The sequence below is a fragment of the Lactuca serriola genome, chromosome 2 (assembly GCF_051521515.1).
Source record: "Lactuca serriola cultivar US96UC23 chromosome 2, Lser_US96UC23_V15, whole genome shotgun sequence".
In the NCBI taxonomy this organism is placed as follows: Eukaryota; Viridiplantae; Streptophyta; class Magnoliopsida; order Asterales; family Asteraceae; genus Lactuca; species Lactuca serriola.
Window position 1 is genome coordinate 232,679,525 of NC_136409.1, and position 25,926 is coordinate 232,705,450.

General features: G+C 40.7%; 3 protein-coding genes across 3 annotated transcripts; all 3 read right to left on the bottom strand.

Moving 5' to 3' along the window:
• Nucleotides 1–17,323: 17,323 nt before the first annotated feature.
• LOC145090178 (uncharacterized) lies at nt 17,324–17,962 on the bottom strand. Its single transcript, XM_079028506.1, has one exon. The coding sequence runs from the start codon at nt 17,960–17,962 to the stop codon at nt 17,324–17,326; it is 639 nt and encodes a 212-aa protein (XP_078884632.1).
• A 78-nt stretch (nt 17,963–18,040) lies between these two features.
• LOC145090179 (uncharacterized) lies at nt 18,041–18,652 on the bottom strand. Its single transcript, XM_079028508.1, has one exon. It carries the CDS (start codon nt 18,650–18,652, stop codon nt 18,041–18,043), a length of 612 nt encoding a protein of 203 aa, XP_078884634.1.
• Nucleotides 18,653–19,633: 981 nt separating this feature from the next.
• On the bottom strand, nt 19,634–23,679 carry LOC145088880 (uncharacterized). The gene has a single exon (XM_079027318.1). It carries the CDS (start codon nt 23,611–23,613, stop codon nt 19,717–19,719), a length of 3,897 nt encoding a protein of 1,298 aa, XP_078883444.1. The 5' UTR covers nt 23,614–23,679; the 3' UTR covers nt 19,634–19,716.
• Nucleotides 23,680–25,926: the final 2,247 nt, after the last annotated feature.

Consider the following 25,926-nt stretch of genomic DNA (forward strand, 5'->3'; position numbering starts at 1 on the left):
AAAGCTGGTTGTGGCACCGAAGGCTCTCTCATCTCAACTTTAAAGACATCAACAAACTTGTCACTGGAGGTCATGTTCGAGGTCTTCCACTGCTCAAGTATGATAGAGATCATTTGTGTGCTGCATGCGAAATGGGGAAGCAGAGTCGTCAAAGTCATCCATCTATAATTAACACTAAAGTTGTTGAACCACTTGAATTACTTCATGTTGATTTGTGTGGTCCATCATCTATCGAAAGCATTGGTGGTAGCAAGTATGTACTTGTTATTGTTGATGACTTTTCGCGTTTTACATGGGTGTTCTTTCTAAAGCTTAAATCTGAAGCGACTCACAAGCTGAAGGCGTTTTTCAAGCAGATTGAAGTACAGCTGAAGAAGGTCGTTCGCAACATCAGGAGCGACAATGGTCTGGAATTCAAAAATAGAGAATTTGAAGAATTCCTGACAGAAAAGGGAATAAGTCATAACTTCTCAGCTCCCTACACACCTCAACAGAACGGAATTGTTGAAAGACGAAACCGATCTTTGTGTGAAGTTGCACGAACCATGCTAAGTTTTGCTTCCTTACCTCTTTATTTTTGGGCTGATGCTATTTCTGCTGCTTGTTTTACACAAAACAGGTCATATCTCAACAAACGATTCACGCTCACACCTTATGAGATTCTCAACAACAGAAAGCCCAATGTCAAATTTTTCCACGTGTTCGGTTCACGGTGTTTCATCTTTAACTCTAAGGAACACCGCAACAAGTTCGATGTCAAAGCCGACGAGGGAATCTTTCTGGGCTATTCTCTCATTTCTAAAGCGTACAGGGTTTTAAACAAGCGTTCAAAGAAAATTGAAGAGACTTACTACATGACCTTCGATGATAGCTATGTCAAAAGGCTAAAGGCCAGTGAAAACACTGCAGGGGAAATCTTTCCTCAAACTGGCCAGGTTACGGTCTCGATCGCTAATCTATACGAGAAGTTTCTGGAGCTATTCGACGAACCAGAGAAAGCCACTCTCTCAGAAGCAGGTGCAGCAGATAATAAAGTAGATCACATGAGGCAAATTGTCGAAGAAGCTGCCAGGAGAATAAATGAAGGAGGATCAAACTCTGACGAACCTCCATCACCCAATGCTTCTGTCGAGGGGGAGAATCCACCATCATCATCCCAGCCAAGCTCACAAGTTGAGGGGGAGCCAAGCACTTTGCCAACCGAAAGCAATTTGCTAACCGAGAGTGCTTCACCATCCGAAGGTGCATCAACGCCTGAAAGCCCAGCACCACAAGAAACCTCTGAAGCTCAAGATTCTCAAAGTATTCCTAAAAGCTCATCTATCGAGGGGGAGCAAGCTGATATGTCATTCGACTACGAACGCCAATCCGAGCCAGAAGAAATGATCAATGCTGAACTGGATCCAACCTTTGATCCAAACTACCCTCCTCTCACCAAATGGACCAGAGATCATCCTATCTCTCAAGTTGTTGGTGATGTTTCTGAAAAGGTTCTAACCCGATCACAACTCAAGGCAAAACAGACATCCTTATTTTCCAAAGTTGAATTTTGCATGTTTAACTCATTCGTATCAAAAGTTGAACCGAAGACAGTTAACACTGCTCTTGATCACTCCGATTGGGTTCAAGCAATGCAAGACGAACTGAACGAATTTGAAAGGAACAAAGTCCGGCGCCTCATTCCAACTCCTCCAGAAGCCTCGGTTGTTGGTCTCAAGTGGGTATTTAGGAACAAAATGGACAAGGAAGGAAACGTCATAAGGAACAAAGCTCGTCTAGTAGTGAAAGGATATTGTCAAGAGGAAGGGATTGATTATGAAGAGACTTTCGCTCCTGTAGCTAGGCTTGAATCCGTCAGAATATTCCTTGCCTATGCTGCCCACAAAAACTTTGAAGTTTTCCAAATGGATGTCAAGTGTGCATTTCTTAATGGGGAACTCGAAGAAACAGTGTATGTGGAGCAACCTCCTGGGTTCGTGAACGAAAAATATCCAAATCATTGCTACATTCTGGATAAAGCTGTATACGGATTGAAACAAGCTCCGAGAGCCTGGTATGAAACGCTTACTAAATTCTTAAAGATGTCTAAATTCAAACAAGGTTCGGTTAACCCAACCTTCTTTCGCAAAAAGGAAGGTAACCAACTTATGATCGTTCAAATTTATGTCGATGATATCATTTTTGGCTCAATGAATCCCAGCCTAACAGCTGAATTCAGAAAGCTGATGGAGACTAAATTTGAAATGAGCTCAATGGATCCTATTAACTTTTTCCTTGGCTTAAATATTAGACAGGGACCCAAAGGCATCTTTATTAATCAGGAAGCTTACACGAAGACTCTCCTAGCAAAGTTTGGTATGATGGGAGATTCCAAAGTCAAAGTCCTAATGGCATTCGGCACCAAGCTCACCCCATCCCTGGACAAACCTGCTGTTGATATCACGCTCTATCGACAAATGATAGGCTCACTGATGTATCTCACTGCTAGCAGGCCTGACATTATGTTTTCTGTGTGTTACTGTGCTAGATTTCAGGCAAACCCACGCGAACCTCACATGCTTGCAGTGAAGAACATCCTACGATATCTCAAGCGAACTGCCTCCTTAGGTCTGTGGTATCCCTCCAACTCAGGTTTCTTCGTTCAAGCCTATTCAGATGCAGACCTTGGAGGCTATGGACTCGACAGGAAAAGCACCACTGGTGGCTGCCAATTCCTTGACGGAAAGTTGGTTAGCTGGCAGTCAAAGAAACAAACGTGCGTGTCTTTGTCTACTGCCGAAGCTGAATACATAGCAGCTGCATACTGCACCTCTCAAGTGATTTGGATCCAGAGTCAACTTCGAGACTATGGACTCAATATGAAGAAGATCCCATTATATTGTGACTCTGAAAGTGCAATTAGGATCTGTCATAATCCAGTGCAACACTCCAAAACCAAACACATAGCACTGAGGTATCACTTTATCAAAGATCATGTGGAAGATGGAAACGTCGAAGTACACTTTGATAGAACCACTGCTCAACTGGCTGATATCTTTACCAAAGCTCTTCCTGAAGCGTCATTCAACAGAATACTACAAGGGCTAGGTATGATGGAATCAGAGTCAGTACCTCAAACTACCTCTCAACCTCAATCGTAAGAAGCGAAATTGACCGAACGTTAAGGTTCGGTTGAATCATCTCCCTCGCTCATCACTTCAAATGTAGTTTTCTTGCTTGTAAATTTCATGTACAAAATCGTTTATCTTATTGACAAAAGTTCTTTTCTTATTACTAGCCTCAATTCCTTGGTTTTTCAAAATTTTCCAAAACCGAAACCAACCGAACGCTCGGGTTCGGTTTTTCAAAATTTTCCAAAACCGAAACCAACCGAACGCTCGGGTTCGGTTTTTCAAAATTTTCCTAAACCGAAACCTACCGAATGTTCGGGTTCGGTTACCAAATTTTTCCAAAGTTTTTTTTTAATCTTTCTAAGTCTCATTTTTTTCTTGCTCTTTTTTTTTTTTTTATTATTATTATTTTTTTTTATATCCAAAACTCCAAAAATATTTTTTCTTTTATTTTCTTTGTGTGTTCGTTCGTCTATGGGATAAAATTGTTGGATTAGTTAAGTGTCCCTAGAAGCATGCTGCTGTATGTGTCCCAAGCCTCATAAGATTTTGGATAAGAGCCTTAATGACCTGGTATACACAAACCTTGTCTTCCCAATTAGGCTACCACATTTATTCTAATCGTGAGCTACCTCACTCTCTTCTCATATGAGATAAGAGTTTTCTGCTTGGTCCTTATTTTTGCAGCTGAGGTACTTTAATTTCTTACACCATCTCCATTACATTTCTCCATTACATTCGTTTCCTCAACGTAACCCTTGAGACTCTCAGAAATTACCACTGAGGTTTATGGTTACACAACAACTGTGTTTATGATCTTAGTTTTGTGCCACTGCGAGCTAAGTGAAACCCAAAATTCAACACCAAATCTGAATTGAAGGTGAACAATTAATTTGCTCAAGTTTTCACCAAAGAATTGACGAATGTACCTTGATGAAATCTCAAATTTTATTTTGTGTGATTCCTATGAAATTGTTAAACCCATAACATTTCTTCCCTTGGGATCCAGTTTTACAGTTTTTTGTTGAGATTTCATATTTTCCAAGCCACTTTAAAATTAATTCCTACCTACTTGTTCAACAGACTACACCGGTCTCACAAGTACTTTGTTCACTTTCTTTCTTATTTCAAGATTAGAATTGTTGCATCAAAGCGAAAGCCACCCTTAAGTAGCCTAATTAAAAGAAGACTTTCAACATTTATTAATAAGTGTTTGATCGTCATTCAACGGGAAACCACATCAACACTTTAAGGTCTCTCTTGACCTTGAAGGAAGAGATTCGTGCCCGGGATCATTTGTTTCGTGTCATTATTGACATCACATTTATTCCTAAAAAGAGTTGCTTTATTTCTTTTCTTTTTACACTCTTAGCACGAAAATCTTTGATTTTCCAAAATTCTGGTAGTAATAATTACAGGCTGTTTTACTGAATTAGAGGTTTTTTTTTACAAGTCGTGGTCAAAAATAATCCACGTGGGAGATTTATTCATAAGATGCCATTAAAAAGATAAGATGAAGGGTTGCTGACTCAGGCGGGAGATAAATGGATTGAATTTCAAACGGCGGTAAAAAGGGACGCATGCGAATTTGAAACGCCCATTCTTTAACTGACATAATGGACGCGTGTGCGAATTTCAAGCGGTTCCTCTCTGGCACATAAAGGCGCGTGTGGATTTGAAACGGTTTCTTCAGAAACGGCGCTTCTTATGCGGCGTCTTACAAGGAATCTGACACTCTCTCTCTCCTACGTGATCATCGCATGCCTTAACTGTCACGCATCTGTCATTCCAGGAGACCCTTTCGTATTTCGAAGGAAGATTTGAACAGATTTTCCTCTCTCCTTTCATCCACTATAAAAGGCAGTCTCCACTCCCATTTACCTCTTTACTGCATCCGAATTCCCAAGAGAGCAACAATTCCCTAAAACCCTTACTGTTCATCTTCTTCATCCCAACTTCAACAATGGCAGAATCATCATCTGTTCATGCTACCTCACACATCCTTCCCATTCGCCCTCACCAATGTTTGGTGATCGATCTAACCCCTCAGGTGTACGATTCCTACATGTTCCCGATTATTGAGTGCTTGAAGTACTCGCCGATCACTCCTGCACTTTCTAGGGTTGAATCTGTGCCTATGGAGCTCCTCTCGCAGGTGTATGCGACTGCACAATACGATAAAGTAGTCGATAGGGTTTTCTTCAAGATTTCTGATCACAAGACCTCGATTTCAAAGCAACGATTTGGCGCATTGCTAGGGTTTGCTGCTGACCCTTCCAGGGTTAATCCGGAGACGATTCCGATTGGCCATCTCTATACTATGTTTTACAACATGGGGTATACGGAGACGCTCACCTCCGTTGCAAAGTTTAAAAAGTCCTGCTTGCCGCTACAGTGGAACGGTATGTTCACTGTTCTTTTTAAAGGTTTATCTGAACGGAGCTCAGGATCCGACGGCTCTAGTCGACTCTTCCTGTCGATCATGTACGGCGTCTACAACGGGATCAACGTTGATTATGGGTTGGTTCTCTGGCAACAACTCATCCAAAGCCTCTTTTCTTCTTCACGACATTCTGAGGTGTCGTATGCAAGGTTTTGGGCTCTCATCACAAAATGGGCAATGGATAAATTTGATGTCCCCACTGCTGCCGGTGCATCGATGTCTTCGATCGGTACTTTTCATACCACGAAGACTATCGTCTCAGATGCATCAAAGTTTTCTTTCATTGGCTCTATTCCGGAGACCATGTACGGCGATGTTCCATCTGACAGCCGGATCATCCGGACTATTAAGGAGTTCAAGCAGTCAGGGCCGAGGGAACTCACACAGGAAATGCTCAAGTCCATCCATGATGCTGATAAGCCTGTTCATCGAGGCAAAAAGGCAGATAAAGGGAAGCAAGTGACCAAAGGGGCTAAAGGTCCTTCTCCCAGGAAGCGGAAACCAACCACAGCCGTACAATCCCCGCAGCCGAAGAGGCGAAAGACTCAACCGAAGCGCAAACTCATAATTGCTTCCTCTTCGAGTGACTCAGAAGGCGAGAGTTCGGATTCGGACGGCTCTCAACGAGGCGAAACCCCTCCAAGAGGCAACACCCCACCCCGCTCACCTACCCCAGACATGGAAATCCATATCTCACCCATTCTTTCCGCTACTCATACAGTTCCTACTTCCATTCCCACCATAAACCCCTCTACCACCATTCCTAAAACCTCTTTCCCTATACCACCACCCATTTTCACTGATACAACTACAACAGCCACCGCAAAGGTTACAACCAACGTATCTGATACAGGGGTTCATACCGATGCAACCGAACCACCACCTCAAAACGAACCCCTTCACACAACCGAAACTACCCATACTCAACAACCACCCGAACCTACCCCAACTCACACTCAACCTGAACCTACTCAAACCACTACACCTCCAGTTTCACCATTACCCCCATCTCCTAGTCATGCCTCTGACGGAGATAACCCTTTCCTTGGAGGGGAAAATATGACCTTCGATTCGGTCTACTACAGTCCGTTTCAGGTCCAAAGCGACGACGATGAGGAAGCTCCAGTAACAAAGAAACATCTTAAGGAGCTACATGAGAAGGTTGATCTGCTTATTGCTTCATCCTCCAACTCACAATCCTCTCTCTCTGAAGCCGCTCTTCAGAAGATCTTTGATGCCGTTTCAAGGGCTCAACATGATTATGTTGCTTCTGCCACTGCAGCAATTGACGCTTCGACAAAAGCTTGCGAGGCGACGACCGAAAAAGTCGATAAACTATTCTCCGACGCCTCTGCCTTATTACAATCTCTACAGGAGAGTGCTGCTGCAACCAAGACGACGCTGGAACCGATTGTTCAACGATTGGCCACGTTTGTCTCAACAGAGTTAAAGTCGTTTGCTACCATTCGCCAAACAATCAGTGACGACAACTCTTCCCTTCGGACATCTATCGATGAGCGCCTCTCTAAACTCCAGGAGGATCTTGCTTATGATAACTCATTGATGGATGCTCTCGCAAGGAAGACCACTGCCCTCAAGGTCAAGAGTGCTCAACTTTCAAGTTCTCAACAACAAATTGACGCTCTTCGATCCGAACAGGAAGTGATAAGGACGTGTGTTTCGGATGTACACTCCGCAATATCTAACATCCTGGAAGCGCACGATCCCATTCTGAACCATTCTGTGAGGCGAACCCTTGCAGAAAAACTCGCCCCTGCCCTAGATCTTCTCAGCAAAATAGAAGGGCTGCCTAGTTTCGTGTACACTCCGAAACAAGGGGGAGAAAAGGAGTTCGAATCTCAACCACCTCCTTCCTCAAAAGCTGCTCACACAACCGAACCTCCTCCTACTGGTCAAACTTCGGGTTCGGGTGTGAAGAATAAAGGAAAGAAGATAGTTGAGGAAGAAGATGAAGATGATAAAGAAACCATTGCTGACTTGCTGAAACGCAAAAATAGTCGCAATGTTGAAAATGATAACATTCGTGTGGCGCGAGAAGCTGAAGAAGCCGAACGCAAGAAGAAAGAAGCCCACGATCTCCTCGAGAGCAGGAAGACTCTTTTCCCTGCTTGGACTCGAGAGAGAATGATAAAGGAGGCTATCGATACTCCGAGCATCCTTTGGCTCGAACCGGTGATCTCCTTCGACTGCTACAACTCTGTCGACTCGTAGTTCGACATGCCCTTAACCCGAAAGGCGTTTATCTTCCACGCCTTCTCTAACATTTTTGAAGTCCCTCATCCTAATCCTGAGGTTGATCGGGAGTTAATCGAATTCTATCTGAAGGCTGCTCAACCACAGTACCAAACATGGAGCGCTCAGAAGATCGTTAATGTTCGGGTTTTGAAGCCATATACCGAAGGGAGATTCATCAACGTTCGGTTCAGGGTGATCAGAGGGTCTGCAAGAACCGAACATCTTATATCCTTAGCAGATCTACCGAACCTCAACCCCCATGACTGGATTGTTCTACATAACATCCTCTTGACGAATGAAGCTGAATATGGTCCGATTATAGACCATCTCAAAAGGATGTTAGTATGCTATATCATGGAGGTCGCCTTGATGGATCAGGAGGTAGCCACTGTCTTCAAGAAGAAACCGAAGATCTCTCATGTTGGCTCGGCCAGTGATCTCAATCAGATGAAGATGGGCAAGATTGACCCGAGGCGTAATTCGGTCATGTTCACTCGAGCAGAAGGACAGAAATGTCTCTTTGCCTTAGCGGATAAACATCTTTATACCACTGCTTGTCTAGAGCATGTGCTGTCGATCATCCATCGGTGTAAAGAGAATGCAGCGGATGATATCAAATACTTCAATCATATGATTCAGTGGTACATCCGATTCAGACAAACGATACTTGCTCTTATCTCTCGTCTGTTTCAGACTGTAAAGAAGAAGGTACCTGCCGCTGCTGCTGGCCCAAGCATGAAGTGAAGATCTCGCTCCAATTGACGCAAAGGGGGAGATTGTTGGGTTGCAGATTCGTTTAGTATTGCGTCATTGGGCTCAGTTAATAGTCCAATTATTTTGTACTCCGATTTGGGCCTGTCCAACCGTGAGCCTGTTAGGTTTACTATATAACAATATGCTTGCATGCATATTAGGTTAACGATCTAGAATACAATAGAGAGAATTACGATAGCTTTGATTTTCTTTATCATTCCTGTAAACCTTTTAACCCTCTACAGTTGATGTTCTTGATCGAGCTCTTCTGAGGGTTGTTTTATAATCATTCGACACGTTTGATTCACTCTTGAGTTGTTTATTGTTTTCGTGTTCTTGCTGTTTAATCTTTATTATACCTGTTTAAGATCTAATCGATCTTCAAGATTAAGTTCTAATCTTATCACTCCGGACCTGCTGGATCCTCTCAGTGGTCTTGAGTACTACCTCAGTACTCCACATGACTCTCTGACCGACCTTGCCCCAACAGATTGGGGTCCTACACTTCCTCCCGTAGAGCATCTCAAAAGGAGGTCGATCTATGCTAGAGTGGTAGCTGTTGTTATACGAAAATTTGGCTAACAGAAGATACGTATCCCAACCGCCACCGAAATCCAATACACATGTAGCATGTCCTCGAGAGTCTGAATCGTCATATCGCTCTGTCCATCCGTTTGAGGGTGGAAAGCGGTGCTGAAGTGGAGACGAATACCCATATCAGCGTGAAACCGCTTCCAAAATCGGGAAGTGAAAAGAACATCCCGCTCTGACACCACCGAGACAGGCACTCCATGTTGTTCCACTATCTCACACATGTAGATCTCGACCATCTTCTCAGCCGATATACTCTCCTGGATCAAGGTAAAGTGATCACTCGTGGTCAACCGATCCACGATGACCCATATCGAATCTACTCCACGTGCGGTCCTGGGAAGCTTCGTAATGAAGTCAATAGTGATATCTTACCATTTCCACACGGGAATGTCTAGAGGCTGCATTTTGCCATGTGGTCTCTACTGCTCAGCCTTGACCTTCTTGCATGTCAAGCACTACTCTACATACCATGCTACGTCCCGCTTTATGTAGGGCCACTAGTAATCAGGGCGAAGATCCCAATATATCTTCGTCTCCCCAGGATGAATAGAGAACCTCGACTTATGGGCCTCATCCATTAGAACCTATCGTACTCCGCCCAAGTACGGAACCAAGACCCTTCCATGCAGGGTCAACAATCCACGACTGACATAGTCAAACGCGCTCCTCCTTCAGGCCCTCGACCTACACCTCCCAAATATGCTCTAGCAACGAAGTAATCATTGTCATCCTTATACATACGTATCGAATCGGAGCCGCCACTGCCTTGCGGCTCAGAGCATCAGCCACCACATTGGCCTTGCTCGGGTGGTAAAGGATCTCACAGTCATAGTACTTCACCACATCTAACCACTGATGCTGCCTCATGTTCAGATTGCGACTGATCCATGAGGTACCTCAAACTCTTGTGGTTAGTGTAAATGGTACAATGGACCCCATAGACGTAATGTCGCCAAATCTTGAGGGCAAAAACCATAGCCCCCAGCTCTAAATCGTGTGTCGGATAGTTCACCTCGTGAGGCTTCAACTGCTTCAAAGCATAAGCTATCACGTGACCCTGTTGCATCAATATTACGCCCATACCTGTGATCTAAGCATCACAGTAAACCATGAAGTCATGAACTCCCTCCGACAAATTCAGAATCGGTGCCTCGCATAACCGCTGTCTGAGAGTCTCGAAGGCTGCCTGCTGCTCAGGCCCCCAGCGGAATGTCATTGACTTCTTGGTCAGTCTGGTCAAAGGAACAACGATCTTGGAGAAATGCTAGATGAATCTCTGGTAGTAACCCGCTAAACCAAGAAAACTTAGAATCTTAGATGGAGACCTCGGAACCTCGCATTGCATCACGACCTCTATCTTGGCCGGATCGACCAGAATACCCTTCTGGTTGACAAAGTGCCCCAGAAACTGCACCTCGTGCAACCATAACTCACATTTTGAGAACTTTGCGAAAAGTCTCTCCCTCCTCAGAGTCTCCAGCACCTCCCTCAGGTGCTCCTCATGTTGCTCCCGAGTCTTGGAGTAAACCAAGATATCATCAATAAAAACAATCACAGACCGGTACAGCATCGGTCTGCACACGCAATTCATGAGGTCCATGAAAGCGGATAGATCATTGGTGAGACCAAACAGTATCACCACGAACTTATAGTGACCATAGCGAGTCCTAAAAGATGTCTTCTGCACATCGTCATCCCTGACTCAAATCTAGTGGTAACTCGATCGCAGATCAATCTTGGAGAACCAAGATGCACCCTGAAGCTAGTCAAATAAATCATCAATTCTCGGGAGGGGGTAACGGTTCTTCACCGTCACCTTATTCAACTGTCAGTAGTCTATGCATATCCTATGTGACCCTTCCTTCTTCTTTACAAACAGGATCCGAGCTCCCCATGGCGAACTACTCGGCCTAATGAATCCCTTGTCTAGCAGCTCTTATAGTTGCGTAGACAACTCCTGCATCTCGGGAGGAGCCAACCGATATGGTGCCTTGGCTATCTGAGCCACACCAGGGACAAGGTCAATCCTGAAGTCAACCTGTGTCTCCGGAGGTACCCCAAGCAGCTCCTCTAGGAATACGTCCGGGTACTCTCGCACGATCGGTACGTCATCGACTGTCGCCTTAGCCTTATCCCGGGTATCCATGACATAGGCGACATAACCTGCACAACCCTGTTGAATGTAGCGCCTCGCTCTCGCGGTTGAACATAGAGTCGGCCCACCCTACGGTCTCACGCCCTGAATCACTAACCCTCCCCCACTAGGAGTCCAAACCCTCACTAGCTGCTGCTCGCAGTCGATCACTGCCCCATCGGGCCTCAACCAGTCCATACCGACTATAACCTTATTCCCTCACAGCGGAATAGGGACTAGATCCACAAAAAACTGCTCATCAAACAACTCCAGTGTACATCCTCGGTGAACCCTCGCCACCCTAACGGTCCTATCATCTGCTATCTCCACATCAAGCGGGCAATCCATATCCCCCGGAGCCCCTAAGCGCGAGCGACATAAATGATCGGGTAGCCCCCGAATTAAACAATACCAGAGCAGATATACCGTTCACAAAGAACGATCATATAATGAAACACATAAACATAAGCAATAATCAATATAAATAAAGAAACAAGGAGAAGATACATACCCATCACCACGTCGGGTGTTGCACGTGCCTCCTTCGTTGTCAACTGGAAGGCTCTGTTCTTCGCCACTGGCGCATCCGCCCGGCCCTGGCGGCCGTTAGTAATCCTCAATGTAGCAGGAGGGGTCCACCACTCGTCCTGATGATGCTGCTAAACTAATAAATTGGGCCTTCTTGTGATCCCTCTAATTACACTGAAAGCAAATCAGATCAGATACTGCAGTGGTGGTGGTGGTAGCAGTACAATCCCTGCTAACATGTCCAATTCGGACGCACTTAAAGCAGCCTGAACTACCCGCCCTGCAAGATCAATCATGTGTCCTACCACACTTGCCACAGCAGCCTCAACCTTGCTGGCCCTTCCCTCAGGAATCTACCTTGGGCTTCTTGCCTGAACCCTCTATACCAGACACAACATATGGTTTCCTCTTCCTCTCCATCTCTAAATCAATCTCCCTCTCCCTAGCTCTCGCTATCATATCCTCTAGCGTCCTGTAGCTGGATCGGCTCATAAACTGTCGAATGTCACTCCGCAACATCTCATGATATCGCCCTTTTCATCTCCTCATCCGCCACGTACTGTGGAAAGAGAAGGGCCCTCTCCCTGAACATAACGGTGATCTCGGTCACAGTCTCAATCGTCTGCTAGAGATCCTCGAACTCCCTAGCAAGCTGTTGCACCTCAATCACAGGTGTAAACTCGACCCTGAACCTGGCCGAAAAGTCACTCCAAGTCATAGCATCAAGAGCTGCATCATCACCAATGGCATGTCCGACCTCCTCCCACTAGTCACGTGCCTTGTCCTTCAGAAGACAAGATGCAAGTCAGACCTTGTCCCCCTCGGGAAATCAGCACGTACGAAAAGCGTTGGCGACATCCGCCAACCATCTGTTACTAGCAATGGGGTACCCAACCCCATGATAGTCTGGAGCTCCGCAAGCTCGGAACTCCCTGAACATTAGTGTGTGCGACCCCATCATGGTCGCCACCTCGGTGTGGAATGTACTCAGTCTCTCATCATGGTCCAAAAGATCCATGATGCCCTCCTTGATCGTACCAAAGATCACAGGAGTCAGGCTTATCAGCCTCCAACCCCCTCATAAACCCTAATATCGTGTGTGTGGCTTATGTATGTTTTATTGCAAGTTTTGAGTGTTCTTAGCTCTTGTAGTTGAAGATGGAGGTTAGAGAAGAAGAAGAAAGTGCTAGCAAGATTATAGATCCAGAAACTTCCCACCTTTGTGCATCATTTTTAGGTATAAAGATTATACCTTGGCTAGTGTTTTTCTAGATCTCTTTAGTTTAAGATTTACGAGCTAAAGTCCCCAAGTTTGGACCATTTTGAGTTTGGGGCTCTCCATAGGGTATAAGATGTCCTTTCATGCATGTTAAATCATCTAGATGGATAAAAATGTTTGATAGATCTTCCCTTTTTACTCATGCATGAGTAAAGTAGACTAGAATGAGTAAAATTATGCTTTGAGCCTCTCCTAGCCATGCAATGGCTTAAAGCCCATGACTTTATGGAATAAGAAGCTTTAAATTAGTTTATATCTATAGTTGGGTGGATTGTCTTAACAGATTAAGACATTTATTGATGGATTTGGAAATTTGGGGGGTACATCGTGCTTACTCCTGACTACGCGCAACGTAGTTCAATTTTCCCCCGACGCAAGCTAACCCAGGTTGTATGCCCTGCGTAAGGTGTGGTACGCCCAGTGTACTCGTCGTGCGTTGAATTTTTGCTGACTTTGAACTTTGGACAAAGTTTAGGGTTTTTGGACCAAGGGAAGGGAAAAATGGTCCTTTTGCCCTTAGTAGGTTTGGTCATGGGGTTTTGGACTCGCGAGAGGTTTTGGACCTTAATTTTTAATTAAGGTTAATTATTTTGTTGATTAGGCGGAGTCTAGATCCGACAGTTCAGGTGTTAGGTTTTTAGTGTCATCGGTATCAGGTGAGTCTCCTCACTTACTCTAACATGTATGGTAGGCTAGCTGTATTATGATGACCAACTGGGTCAAGCTATTATGTTATGTTACGATATGATAATTGTATGTGGCTGAGGCTGCTGATAGCCAACCGGGGTTGCTGATAACCCTTCGAACGTGTTGTTAGCTCACTGTGACTGTTGATAGCCCCAGGGTTGTAGATAACTCATAGTTGTTTACTTATGTTGTGTTATATGTGGTATTTTAAGGAACTCCCTAACTTTGTGCTTACATTTGTTGATTTATATGTGGCAGGCAAGGGTGAGCAAAAAAACCGCATCGCAACTAAAATTAACCACATAAACCACAACCGATTAACCGCAACCACAATAAAAATCGATGGTGAGGTTCTCTGTTTTTTAAAAACCGCAAATTTACGGTGCAGTGCGGTTATTAGTTTTCAAAAACCGCAAAAAAAAAAAAAAAAAAAAAAAAAAAAAAAAAAAAAAACGCATTGCGCCGCATATGTTATATACAATTTTTTTTGTTAATTTTTAATATACTAAATATTAAAAATAAGACAAAAGTGTGGGTTTTTTCATATGTTTAACTTTGGAAAATTGTGATAATTTTAAGATATTTATTGTTAATTACTAGTGATTTAAAGTTTTTAAGATATTAGTTGTTTATAATTTAAGTTAATCGTTTTATACCTTATGGTTTTTTATTATTACAAGTAAAATGTTTAAATTCTAAAGTGCGGTTAAAAACCACACAAAATAACCGTACCAAATCTATACGGTTAATAACCAAAACACACAACAACAAAACCGTACCGCAAAAATAACCGCACCAAGCGGTTTTGAAAATGGATTAACCGCATTTGCGGTTAGTGGTGAGGTTTTGGCTAATAACCGCACCGCACTCACCCCTAGGCAGGTATTTCGCAAGACGGCAGAAAGGCGAATGTCTGATTGTACACATGCGTTGGGGAATTTACTACTGGGACATGATCTTTTATGTACTCTGATAACTATGATACTTGTTATTTTGGGATGATTGTATTTGGATAACTTGGCTGTGAAACTATTCTTTGGTAATTTAAAAATGAAAATTTTGGTCTAAAATTTGAGGTGTTACAAGAGATATGTAAGACAATAATGTCTCGTGAGCTATGCGGGTTTGTGACCCAAAACATTTATCATATTTTCATTAAAAACATTTCATCTTTGCAAAACATAGTTTTAGACCATAAAACATTTTTAAGGAAAACTCTTTTCATACACACCATAAATATCATTTCATATCTTATTATTTCATTTATTTTCATTTCATTTCAAAAGACATTTTTCTACATTTCTTTCTCTTTTATCAAATGGCTGATTCCAGTATTAAATTGTTGTCAATTTTTATACTTAGGGTACCCCAAGTCTAGACCAAGGTGGAAAGAACAAATCAATCCACCAAGGCATCGTGTTAACTAAGACATCTACTTCGCGAAGGGGAGGCGACACCCCAGTAGATTCCTCTAGACCTCTTACGAGGCATCATGGCACGGACATCTTTCGTTCTTTCTTTACTTTCCAATTCTTGTAATTACTTTCGTTTCTTATCATTACTTTCCATGCTTTGCACATTTCATACTTTCGTATCATAATTCCAAAAGCAAGACATCTATACTTCAAACATTTCAAACATGTTATCAAGACATTCTTTATTTAAAAAATGTTCTTTGCTCTTAAAACATTGTTGCCTTCAAGGCATTCTTTCAAAACATTCTTTCCAAAAACATTTAACATTTTCTTTTCAGAACATTTCATATATCAAAACATTGCATTTAATTGTTATAAAATAATTTTCCCATGTACCCCAAAGTGGGAAAAATGCCAACACGTACTCACCTAGTTATCCAATGTAGATTAGCTAGTCATCTTCTAGTTCCTTTGCTTAGATCAACACTTCTCAAACACCAAATATAATAACGTAAAGGTAAAGGTCAAGAAAATGACCAAAATACCCTTCTAAGATTTATAACATTTAGATATTCCACATAAGCTTATTTACTTCTTATTAGCTTATATATAAAGTTTGAGGGAAATCGGTGGTCGTCTACTAGGTTTTTCATGAAAAACCATACATTTAACAGAACCTTTGACACAGCCCGTGTCAAAGGGACATGCGCCCCGTGTAATGATTGACACGCCCCTGTGTCAAAACTGCAGGTCGCTATTTTGTGTAACATTTTGCTAAAAGCTTTGTAACTTGTTCCTTGGAATTCCAATTGCCACCAAACTTTGCCAAGTGGTTATTAATGACTAAATAAAGGTTATCAACTTCTCAAATACTCAATTAATCTATATGCTCTTGAAGACTTGATCATTAACACATTCTAGTGTCGTATAAGTTTTGGGGTTGCTTATATGAGCATCATAACTTATTCAAATTTCATAATGACCTAAAATGATCATATAAGAACTAGAGACTTATTTGCTGTCATTAACTGTAAATTTGTCACATAACATACCATTAAGCTATCTAGCTTCAAACATTGAAATCCATGGAATGGAATTAGGGATTCCATTCGTGAGATTCCATCAACGCTAGATCCAAACCATCAATTGAAGCATTTCAAAGTCATTAAGTGTCCAAATGAATGTTACAAGAGCACAACATCATGCTAAAACACATTCTAAGGATTCTAGGTACTTAGTGCAACTGTGGAATTACCAAATTCATTCCATAGTTTCTCATATTGCCCTTATGGCCAAACAATCACTAGAACCACTCATAGATTATGAGATCCTTCAACTTATGATATAATTATCCCATAATGATTAATTATATAAATCTCCCTTTATTTATTTACCTTATTAAATTAAGAACTTAGTCTTAAGTTTTAGGATGTTACAACCAAGATAACTTGCATGGCTAGAAGGGAAGAAAAATATCATAACTTTTCTAGTCCAAATGGTCTAAGAAAATATTTTAAACATATCAAAAGGTGTAGTCCATATGTGAATTCATAGATACATTCACATTGGGTTAGCAACTAGCGGATCTAGTATCTACTTACTAAGTAGCTCTCACCAGCACCATTTGAATGACTATATTCCAAGGTTGCCCTTTCCTTCTAACAATTCAATTGTTTAATAACATTGCCCTCAATTGTTTCTTTTCAATCTCATCAACATTGTTACAGCTTGTATTAGGCTATATGGAGTGGTCACCACCAATTCACCAGAAAAGTGGTGCCACATCTGCGCCATGTCACCTTCACCACCAACCCACTCCACATAGGAAATGGTCACCACTAACAACATTCACTTTTTTATTATTTATTATTTTTTTACCATTATGTTAAATAAATAACATAATTTATAAAATAGGTAACTTTTTTTTGTAACACTATATGAAATAAAAAACATAATTTATAAGATAAATAATTTTTTTGAAAACACAAAAAAAAAAACATTTCATTAATTAAAAACATAGAAATTTAAAACCTAAAATTACTAAAACACACACAAAACGTAACAAATCAAATACTACACTACTTAATTTAAAAAAAAGTAAAACATAAAAACCGTAGAAAAATACTACTCCTTGTCATCATCCTCATCCGCCTCGTCGTCATCGTCTGCATTCTCATCGTAATCATTGCCCTCATCCTTTTTGTCTCCATCGCCATTTCCCCATTGGAGTTGTCTCCCCCATATATGCTCAGTCAAATCGTGCCATAGATTGTGATGTTTTTCACGATTTTGTATTTCCAAAACCCTAGAGAAGTATGTCGAGCTGCCAACTTGTATTACTGCAGGTGGGTTAAGTACATCGTTCCCGGTATATGAACAAATAGCTCTGCCCTCTTCTTCTATTATCATGTTATGTAAAATCACACAGGCAGTCAACACCGTCGTTAGTTTTGCCCTATCCCATGTTCGTGTTGGATGCTTGATTATGTGACACCTTTGTTTTAGGACTCCAAACGCTCTTTCAGCGTCCTTCCGTTCAGATTCCTGTGCTAACTTGAACAATTTTCGTTTCTCATCGACTGGAAACGAAAAAGACTTAACAAATGTAGCAAACTCAGGATATATCCCATCACCTGGGTAATATCCATACTTGTATTCATTTCCATTCACAACGTATGACATATCTGGTGCTTTACCCTGCAAAATATCATTAAATAATGGAAACGCATGAAGCACATTCATGTCATTGTTTGACCCCGCCATACCAAAGAATGCATGCCAAAACCATAGGTCGTTTGAAACAACCGCCTCCAGTATAACAGTCGAGACCCCATGATCTCCTCATGTGAATTGACCACGCCACGCATTGTGACAATTTGCCCACTCCCAATGTCTACAATCAATACTACCAAGCATCTCTAGAAAACCATGTTTAGCTTCATGCGCGACATACAACTGTTCGACATCACTTTTAGTCGGATGCCGCAAGTATATGTCACGGTAAAACTCTATAACATACTCACATAAAAGATATGTACAATCTCGACCCGTCCTCTCAGACATTTTCAGATACTCATCTGATGCGTCTGCGGTTATACCATATCCCAATTGTCTAAGAGCGGCCGTACATTTTTGTATTGTGGTAAAACCACGTTTACCTCTAGCATCCCATCGTAATTGGAAAAACTCATAATTACGTTCCAAATCTGAAGCTATACATAAAAATAAATTTCTACTAATACGAAAACGGTCTTCGAATTTCGAAAGGTCATAAAGACTATCAGGGGCAAAATAATCACGTACCAGAAGTTCACGTGCCGCCTCTCGATCCCCATTGATATATTTTCTATGTTTCTTCTCGTGGTGTGAAGTTTCGCCTCTCTGACGAATCACGTCTTGTGTCGCAGACAAAAGTGTGTGCAACACCAAATCGTCATCAGAACCGCTATCCATTTTTTCTGTTGAATTTGTATGTTTGATTTGAGAGAATTTGTATGATTGTTTTAAAAAAGTTGTGTATTATATATTGATAGAGAAAGGAAATTAAAGGAAAAAAGTTTTTTTTTTATTTAATAACCCAGCCAACGGTCAAAACTAAAGGACCAATAAATGTACGCGTCTTCGTCCTTCCTGGGAGCCATCCCACCACCAACCCACTAAATCCAGGGGCGGTGTTCACGCGTGGAGGTCCCTCCACTCCTGATAGCCTTAGCTTTACCCAAATCTTTGGTTTATCCAATTTTGATGAAGTATTATACATTCGATCACAATAATGTGACGGAAAGTATATGAATTCTATAAACATTACGATGCTTTTCTTACAACTGCCAACTATGCATCTTAATGAAACAAAGTTAGCCTACAGCCTACAGCCTACAGCCCATAAAATGTTTGAATATTTTTAGGCTCAGACCCAAAAAGAGGCCCAGTAAAGACAGAAAAAAAACATATTCGATTCGTTTATAAAAACAAAAAACTTGGTATCTACATTCCCATACATAACCAACCACTAGTGTAGACCGTAGAGCCGTAGAGGTATGTCCTTTGAGGTGTAAGTTTTTTTAGAAAAAAAACTCTACAATGAGCTTGGCTATTATTAATGAATGGATTATTAGAACTCTTAGAAATAAAATTCATCAAGGAATCAATGAGACAATCTTTGACAGCCAATTACTCATTTTTTTTACAAATATGAATCATTAAAATATCATGTCGGACATTCAAATTCTTGATGTATTCATCATTTACTTTACAAATAAGCTGACAATATATATATTTATAATACCAAATAAAATAATAACCCATTCTATATTCAGTTTTAATGTCGATAAAACTTACTTATACTAGCAACTAATCATTACGTTGACAAATATTTGATAGGTATTAATTAAACACCATATTAAACAGTAAACAAACATGTGAGATGTCAGTATGTCACAAACTAAAAAAGAAAAGACTTTTTCCGAATTAATAATTCTTTTTCATAAATCAAAAAGTTGAAGACTTTAAGAAATCCCTCACAAAGCTTCATGTTTGATGTCTTTCAAGAACTTAAGCACATGAAGCATCGTCGGCCGATTAGCCGGATTTTCAGAGACACAAATCGCAGCAAACTTAACCGTTTTAAGCATCGCCGGCTTCGAATCATCATTAAAAACCGTTGGATCAAGCACATCGACGGCCTGACCTTTCTTGATCTTATAGCAAACCCATCCCACCAAATTCCCACCTTCAACATCTTTAAACTCCGGTCCCGTCGGCTCTTTTCCGGTAACCAATTCAAGAAGTATCACTCCAAAGCTGTAAACATCTCCTTTCGTCGTTGACCGCCAGCTTTGACCATACTCCGGCGGAATGTAACCAAATGTTCCGGCGAGATCAGTGCTTACGTGAGTCTCGCAAGCACTTATCAACCTGGCTAACCCAAAATCAGCAACTTTCGGCTCGAAATCTTGATTAAGTAGAATGTTACTCGCTTTAATATCTCTATGAATTATATGTGGAGTGAATCCATGGTGCAAAAAAGCTAACCCACGAGCTGCACCCACCGCGATCTTGAATCGTTGGGTCCAATTCAAGATTCCGGTGTCACCTGTTCGAGCTCGAAGCCAATGATCCAAACTTCCATTCTCCATATAATCATAAACCAGAAGTTTCTCTTCACCAAAAGAACAGTAGCCAAGCAACGATACGAGATTCCGGTGCTTCACCTTTCCTAGGGTTTCCATTTCGGCTAAAAATTCTCGTTGGCCCTGTGTTTTTGATTGATTCAGTTTCTTGACTGCGACGGTTTTCCCGTTTGGCAATTGGGCTTTGTAAACGGTTCCAAATCCACCATCGCCAACAATTTTTGATTTACAGAAATTGTTGGTGGCTTCAAGAATGTCGACGAGAGTTAACCTCACGAGGGATTGTTCAAACATGGCTACATTAATGCTTAACGATTCTTTGGACCTGCTGCTACTCAAAAGATACAAATTGTGATCGACTGAACCGCTATTACTAACACCGGGATCTTCACAATCGGTCCTCCTTTTGGTTGACTGAATGCGTCTTTTCACCATTAGTGTTACGGAAATCGTGATCAACAAAGTCCCTGTGGCGATTGAAGCTAATGACCAGAGATTGAAGAACTTTGAACTTCGTCGGAAGCTTGTGTCTGGGCATTGTAAACTGAGTATCCCACCGCATAACGCTTTGTTCCCGGATAACAAGATTCTTGATGCATTCCCGCAAATTCCGTTCCTCGGAACAAGACCTTCTAACCGGTTTCCGCCCAAATTCAAACGGTTTAAAGTCAAAACATTACAAAGACTATCCGGAATTCTTCCCGAAAGCCTGTTGTTTGAAAAATCTAAGTACTCTAGTTCGATCAGATTCCCAAGCTCCGGTGGAATCTCACCAGAAAATCCATTCCCTCGAAGATCCATGGAAGTCAGATACGTCATATTCCCTAGCGCTGGAGGCAATGCACCAGAAAACAAGTTACCACTCAAATTCATGATCTCGATCCGCCAATCCGTGTTGACAAAGAAAAGTTGATCAATATGACCGGACAATCTGTTTTCTTGTATGAACAGCCCAACAAGGTTCACCATGTCTGAAAGAGAAGAGGAAAGTTCACCATCAAGCAAATTGTTGCTTAAATCCAAATGTGTCAATCCAATTAATCCCTCAAATGTGGAAGGAATTGTGCCGGAAAGACGATTTCCGGTCAAATTAAGCTTCACAAGACTTTGGAGTTGACCTAGTTCGATAGGTATGGAGCCGGTGAGATTATTATTCCCCATATACAAACCTTGAAGCTTTGAAGAGTGGCCGAATTCACCAGGTAACTCACCGGATAAAAGATTGTTTGATAAATCTAACGTCGTGAGGTTGGTCAACTTAGTCAAAGATGTAGGGACCTTCCCGGAAAGTAGATTACCATTAAGCAAAAGATCCACCACAACCAAACACTTTCCTAGTTCCTCTGGTATCGTGCCACTCAAACGATTATGTGAAAGATCATATAACCCATGGTGCTGAACAAAACTTGAATCCGGAATACTAACTTGGCTAAAGTAACTTGATTTGTTTGAAAACGGAATTGAACCAGAAAGATTGTTATTCGAAAGTACCAAACACTGTAATTGCGATAAACCAGTGATTTCTTCCGGAATCGAGCCATTGAATTTGTTTCCACCAAGATCCAAGGTCGTAAGAGAGATGCATTCCCCAAGTTCGACAGGAATGGAGCCGGAGAAATGATTTGAATTCAGATTAAGAACCGAAAGGGACGTGAGCTTTTGAATCTCTTTCGGGATTTCTCCTGTGAACCTGTTGTTACTGAGAATCAGCCTTTCTAATGCGACAGAATTCCCTATTTCTTCAGGGAGATTACCCTCCAACTTGTTGTTTGCAGCTGAAAACTCCATTAAATTCACTGACTGAAATAAACTTATCGGAATTGAACCCGTTAAGTAATTTGAATCAAGATCAAGAACCATTAACGGAAGCTTAGAAAAGTAATCAGGAATCGACCCCACAATCTGGTTTTCAGACAGCACCAATTGAGTAAGATTATTACAGGCCATAAAAGTATCCCCAATTGAACCCGTAAGGAGATTGCTTTCAAGATCAAGCTCCGATAATGAAACCGCATTGCATATTTCCTTAGGAACAAAACCCGTTAACAAGTTATTGCTTAAACCCAAAACATTAAGCAACGTACAATTACCAATCTCCGGAGGGATCACGCCAGTAAACCGGTTTCCGGCCAACAGAAGTGAGTTCACCCGATCCCATTTGCCAACCCAATGTGGAAAAGGACCCGAAAGCTGATTATTTTCTGCGGAGAACGACATTAATGGTAGCCGTGAAAGCTCTTGTGGTAAAGGCCCCGATAACGAATTGAAAGAAAGAACCAACGTCATGAGATTACGACAGTTTCCAAGCTCGCCGGGAATGGAACCATTCAGTTCGGCGTACACAAGGTTCAAGATTGTCAAGTTTTGCAATTTTCCAAACGATTTTGGGATAGAGCACTTTAATGGGTTATAAGAAAGATCGAGTTTTGATAACGATTTGAGGTTCGAGATGGTGTCCGGCAACGGGCCTTGTAATGAACAAGAAGGAGAGTAAAAGTTCTGTAAATTTTCAAGATTTCCAATTTCCGGTGGCAGTACGCCGGAGAAACGATTGATTCCAAGAAAAAGATCGGTAAGTTTCGACAGGCTTCCGATTTCAGGGGGAATGTGCCCAGAAAGTGTATTGTTTGCGATATCCAAAAAGATTAGATTACTAAGGTTGGTGAGAAGATACGGAGAGAGAGAACCTGAAAGAAAATTGTTGCCGAGACCGAGCGATCGGAGTTTCGTAAGGTTTCCAATCTCCGGTGGGATTATTCCAGTAAAAGAGTTGGATGAAAGGTCAAGCGACTCCAAATTTAATAATCTTCCAATAACAGGAGGGATAACGCCGGAAAAGAAATTGGGTCCAAGCTCTAGCGTTTGCAACTGAGTCAACTCCCCGAGTTCACTTGGTAACTCACCGGAAAACTGATTATTACCCAAATTCAACACTTGCAGCCGCCGGAGTTGGGATATTTCTCGAGGAAGTTCGCCGTAGAACAGATTTGAAGAAAGGTCCAATACGATGAGATTGGACAGAGAAAAAAGAGAAATGTGGAGTGAGCCTTTGAGTGAGTGAGTTGAGAGAACGAGTGAAGTAACTCGTTCGTTTTGGCAAATAATACCTTCCCATTGACAATGCGGGGTGGTGAGGTTCCAGGTGGTGAGTATACTGGGGTTCAAAAGTGAGTTCTTGAAGAACAGCAAGCTCTCTTTTTCTGGGTGTTGATCGATAATGGTGGCATTGTTGAGGAAGAAGAAGCCAAATAGTATGCATGAAAGGGGCAGAAACTTGAACACCATAGCCTGAGAGAGAGAGAGAGAGAGAGAGAGAGAGAGAGAGAGAGAGTCAAATAAGTGAAAAGACGAGGTAGCATTATATAGAGGAACACTTCAATGGTGATTTTCTTGATATTTTTAATATACCCATGTCACTTGGTTTCCAGTCGTTTATGTGCATTTTAGGAGTATTGCAGTTTTAATAATTGAATAACTATTTGTTAGAAATTCAGATATTCAAATAGTTTTGTATTTATTTCAGTAAAAATGTTATTTTATTTTGTATAATCTAAAAAGCTTATAACATATCTACATTTGAAATCAAATGATACTCACTAATCTATGCATCTATGCAACGAGTTATAATCTCTTGTAAAAATTTATTCAATGGGTTATAATTTCTTATAACAAGTTTGACAATAAAATAACCTTTTCTAACAATTTATGTTGCTATTTTTTAATTTGCTATCAGTTTATAAAGATAATTTGATAAACTGATACATAAATAGATAATATACTAAAACAGAATTACACATATTTATTTAAAAATACTCTTTGTTTTACTTCAATGGAATATATAAAATAAGATTTACATTAAAATTGATTATAACATTTAAAAAATAAGTTTTAACCTTCTCAACCGGGGGATAGAGGGTGTGTGGGGAACATGAAAGAGTTCTAGGAATCCCGAATTTGTCTTGTGTACCGTGAAAGAACGGTGTCGTTTCAAGTCAAATGTACTTTAAAGTGGGACCAAAAAGTGAAATGGATATGGAAATTGGACGGTCAAACAAATTTGGGTCTTCGTTGATTTACTATAATAACCCTAAAAGTGGTTGATACGTTATTATAAACAAAGGATATTGATGTCATTTGACGACACAACTCTTTTTTTCATATTTAATGCGGATGCTTAGAATGGGAACTCACGTGTAACTGGCTTTATATGGAAACAGAACAGTGATTACTGATGCTTGTAATTAAGAATTTAAATTAGATTTTATTTATGTTTACACTATTGACTATACATTATGTCAAAAGGATTAATAAATAATTAAACGGTTGGGTTTGGCATACATGCATGTATGATGTACCCTTGGAATTCAATGCATACTGACTATTTGTTACAGTCAAAGTCGATTGTACTTACAGATCATTAACGGACAATGGGTTATAGTCTTATAGAATACTCATAATTTTATTGGGGGTTTTAGTAAAGTAAATAATAAACAACAATACTATGTATTGAGTTTTTTAGTACAAATATTTGGTGAAAATTCAATAGCAATATTAAATGGAAATTTATAAAAGATCAAGTACAGAGTTATTAGAAGAGATTATACACTCGTTGTATTTTTTTTTTTAAAAAATAATTATCTTTATATTTTGTCTATTTGTTAGGAAAGTATGAGAAATGGGGACTCATGCAAAATGTTCAAGACGACATTGTTTTGAATATTCTGCAGTGAGCTCCTAGTCTTGTACAAGCCCAATGAATTTGACGGTTAAATTTGAAATCTTTTTATATTTTGTCTATTTGTTAGGAAAGTATGAGAAAAAAAAATTGTTATTTTTGTATGTTTGTCTGCTTTTGATTCACGAAACTTGTAAAATAACCACATGTATTTTTGAAGTCGCGCAAAGTGTCCATTGGATACCATTTTTGGTATTAGCCAAAAGACTTGCCTATACAAAAAAATAAAATTTCATTCCTTCTGGCAATCATCATTAGACCCCTCCGAGTGCCTATAACATGGGGTAAATCCCATATCACTATCAGTTTTGGGCATACAAGGTTTGAACCTTGAACAACATTTGTGAAATTATTGAAATCTTACAAGTTAAGTACCAGGCTCCCATCATCGATCACTAATGTATCTTACAATCACACGATGATCTTGCTTAGGGTATAAAAATCACTATTAGTGTTTGTCCTAGAGATTCTTGGATACCTCAAGGACACTATGGTGTTGTCTGTTTTTTTAAGGCAAAATGTCTGCAGTCTGCGGACTACATCTGTAGACTTCTGCAGTAGAGGAGGTGGACCAAACGTCTGCAGTCTGAAAAAAAAAAGACTGTTTGTTTTTTTAACATCTGCGGACTACTAAAATAAACTGAAATTTAAATAAACTGATTTTTTAAACTTCAAAGTGATTTTTTTAATATTTTTATGACTTTGTTATAAATAATTAACGAATCTAGATCAACTTTTATGTATTATTGTATAAAAAATAAAAATAAAAATGGTATGAATTAATATATATATTTGATAAAAACAAACGACTTTGGTTGCAAAGTTATAACTAAACATTATAATTAGTGATCAAAGAATTTGAT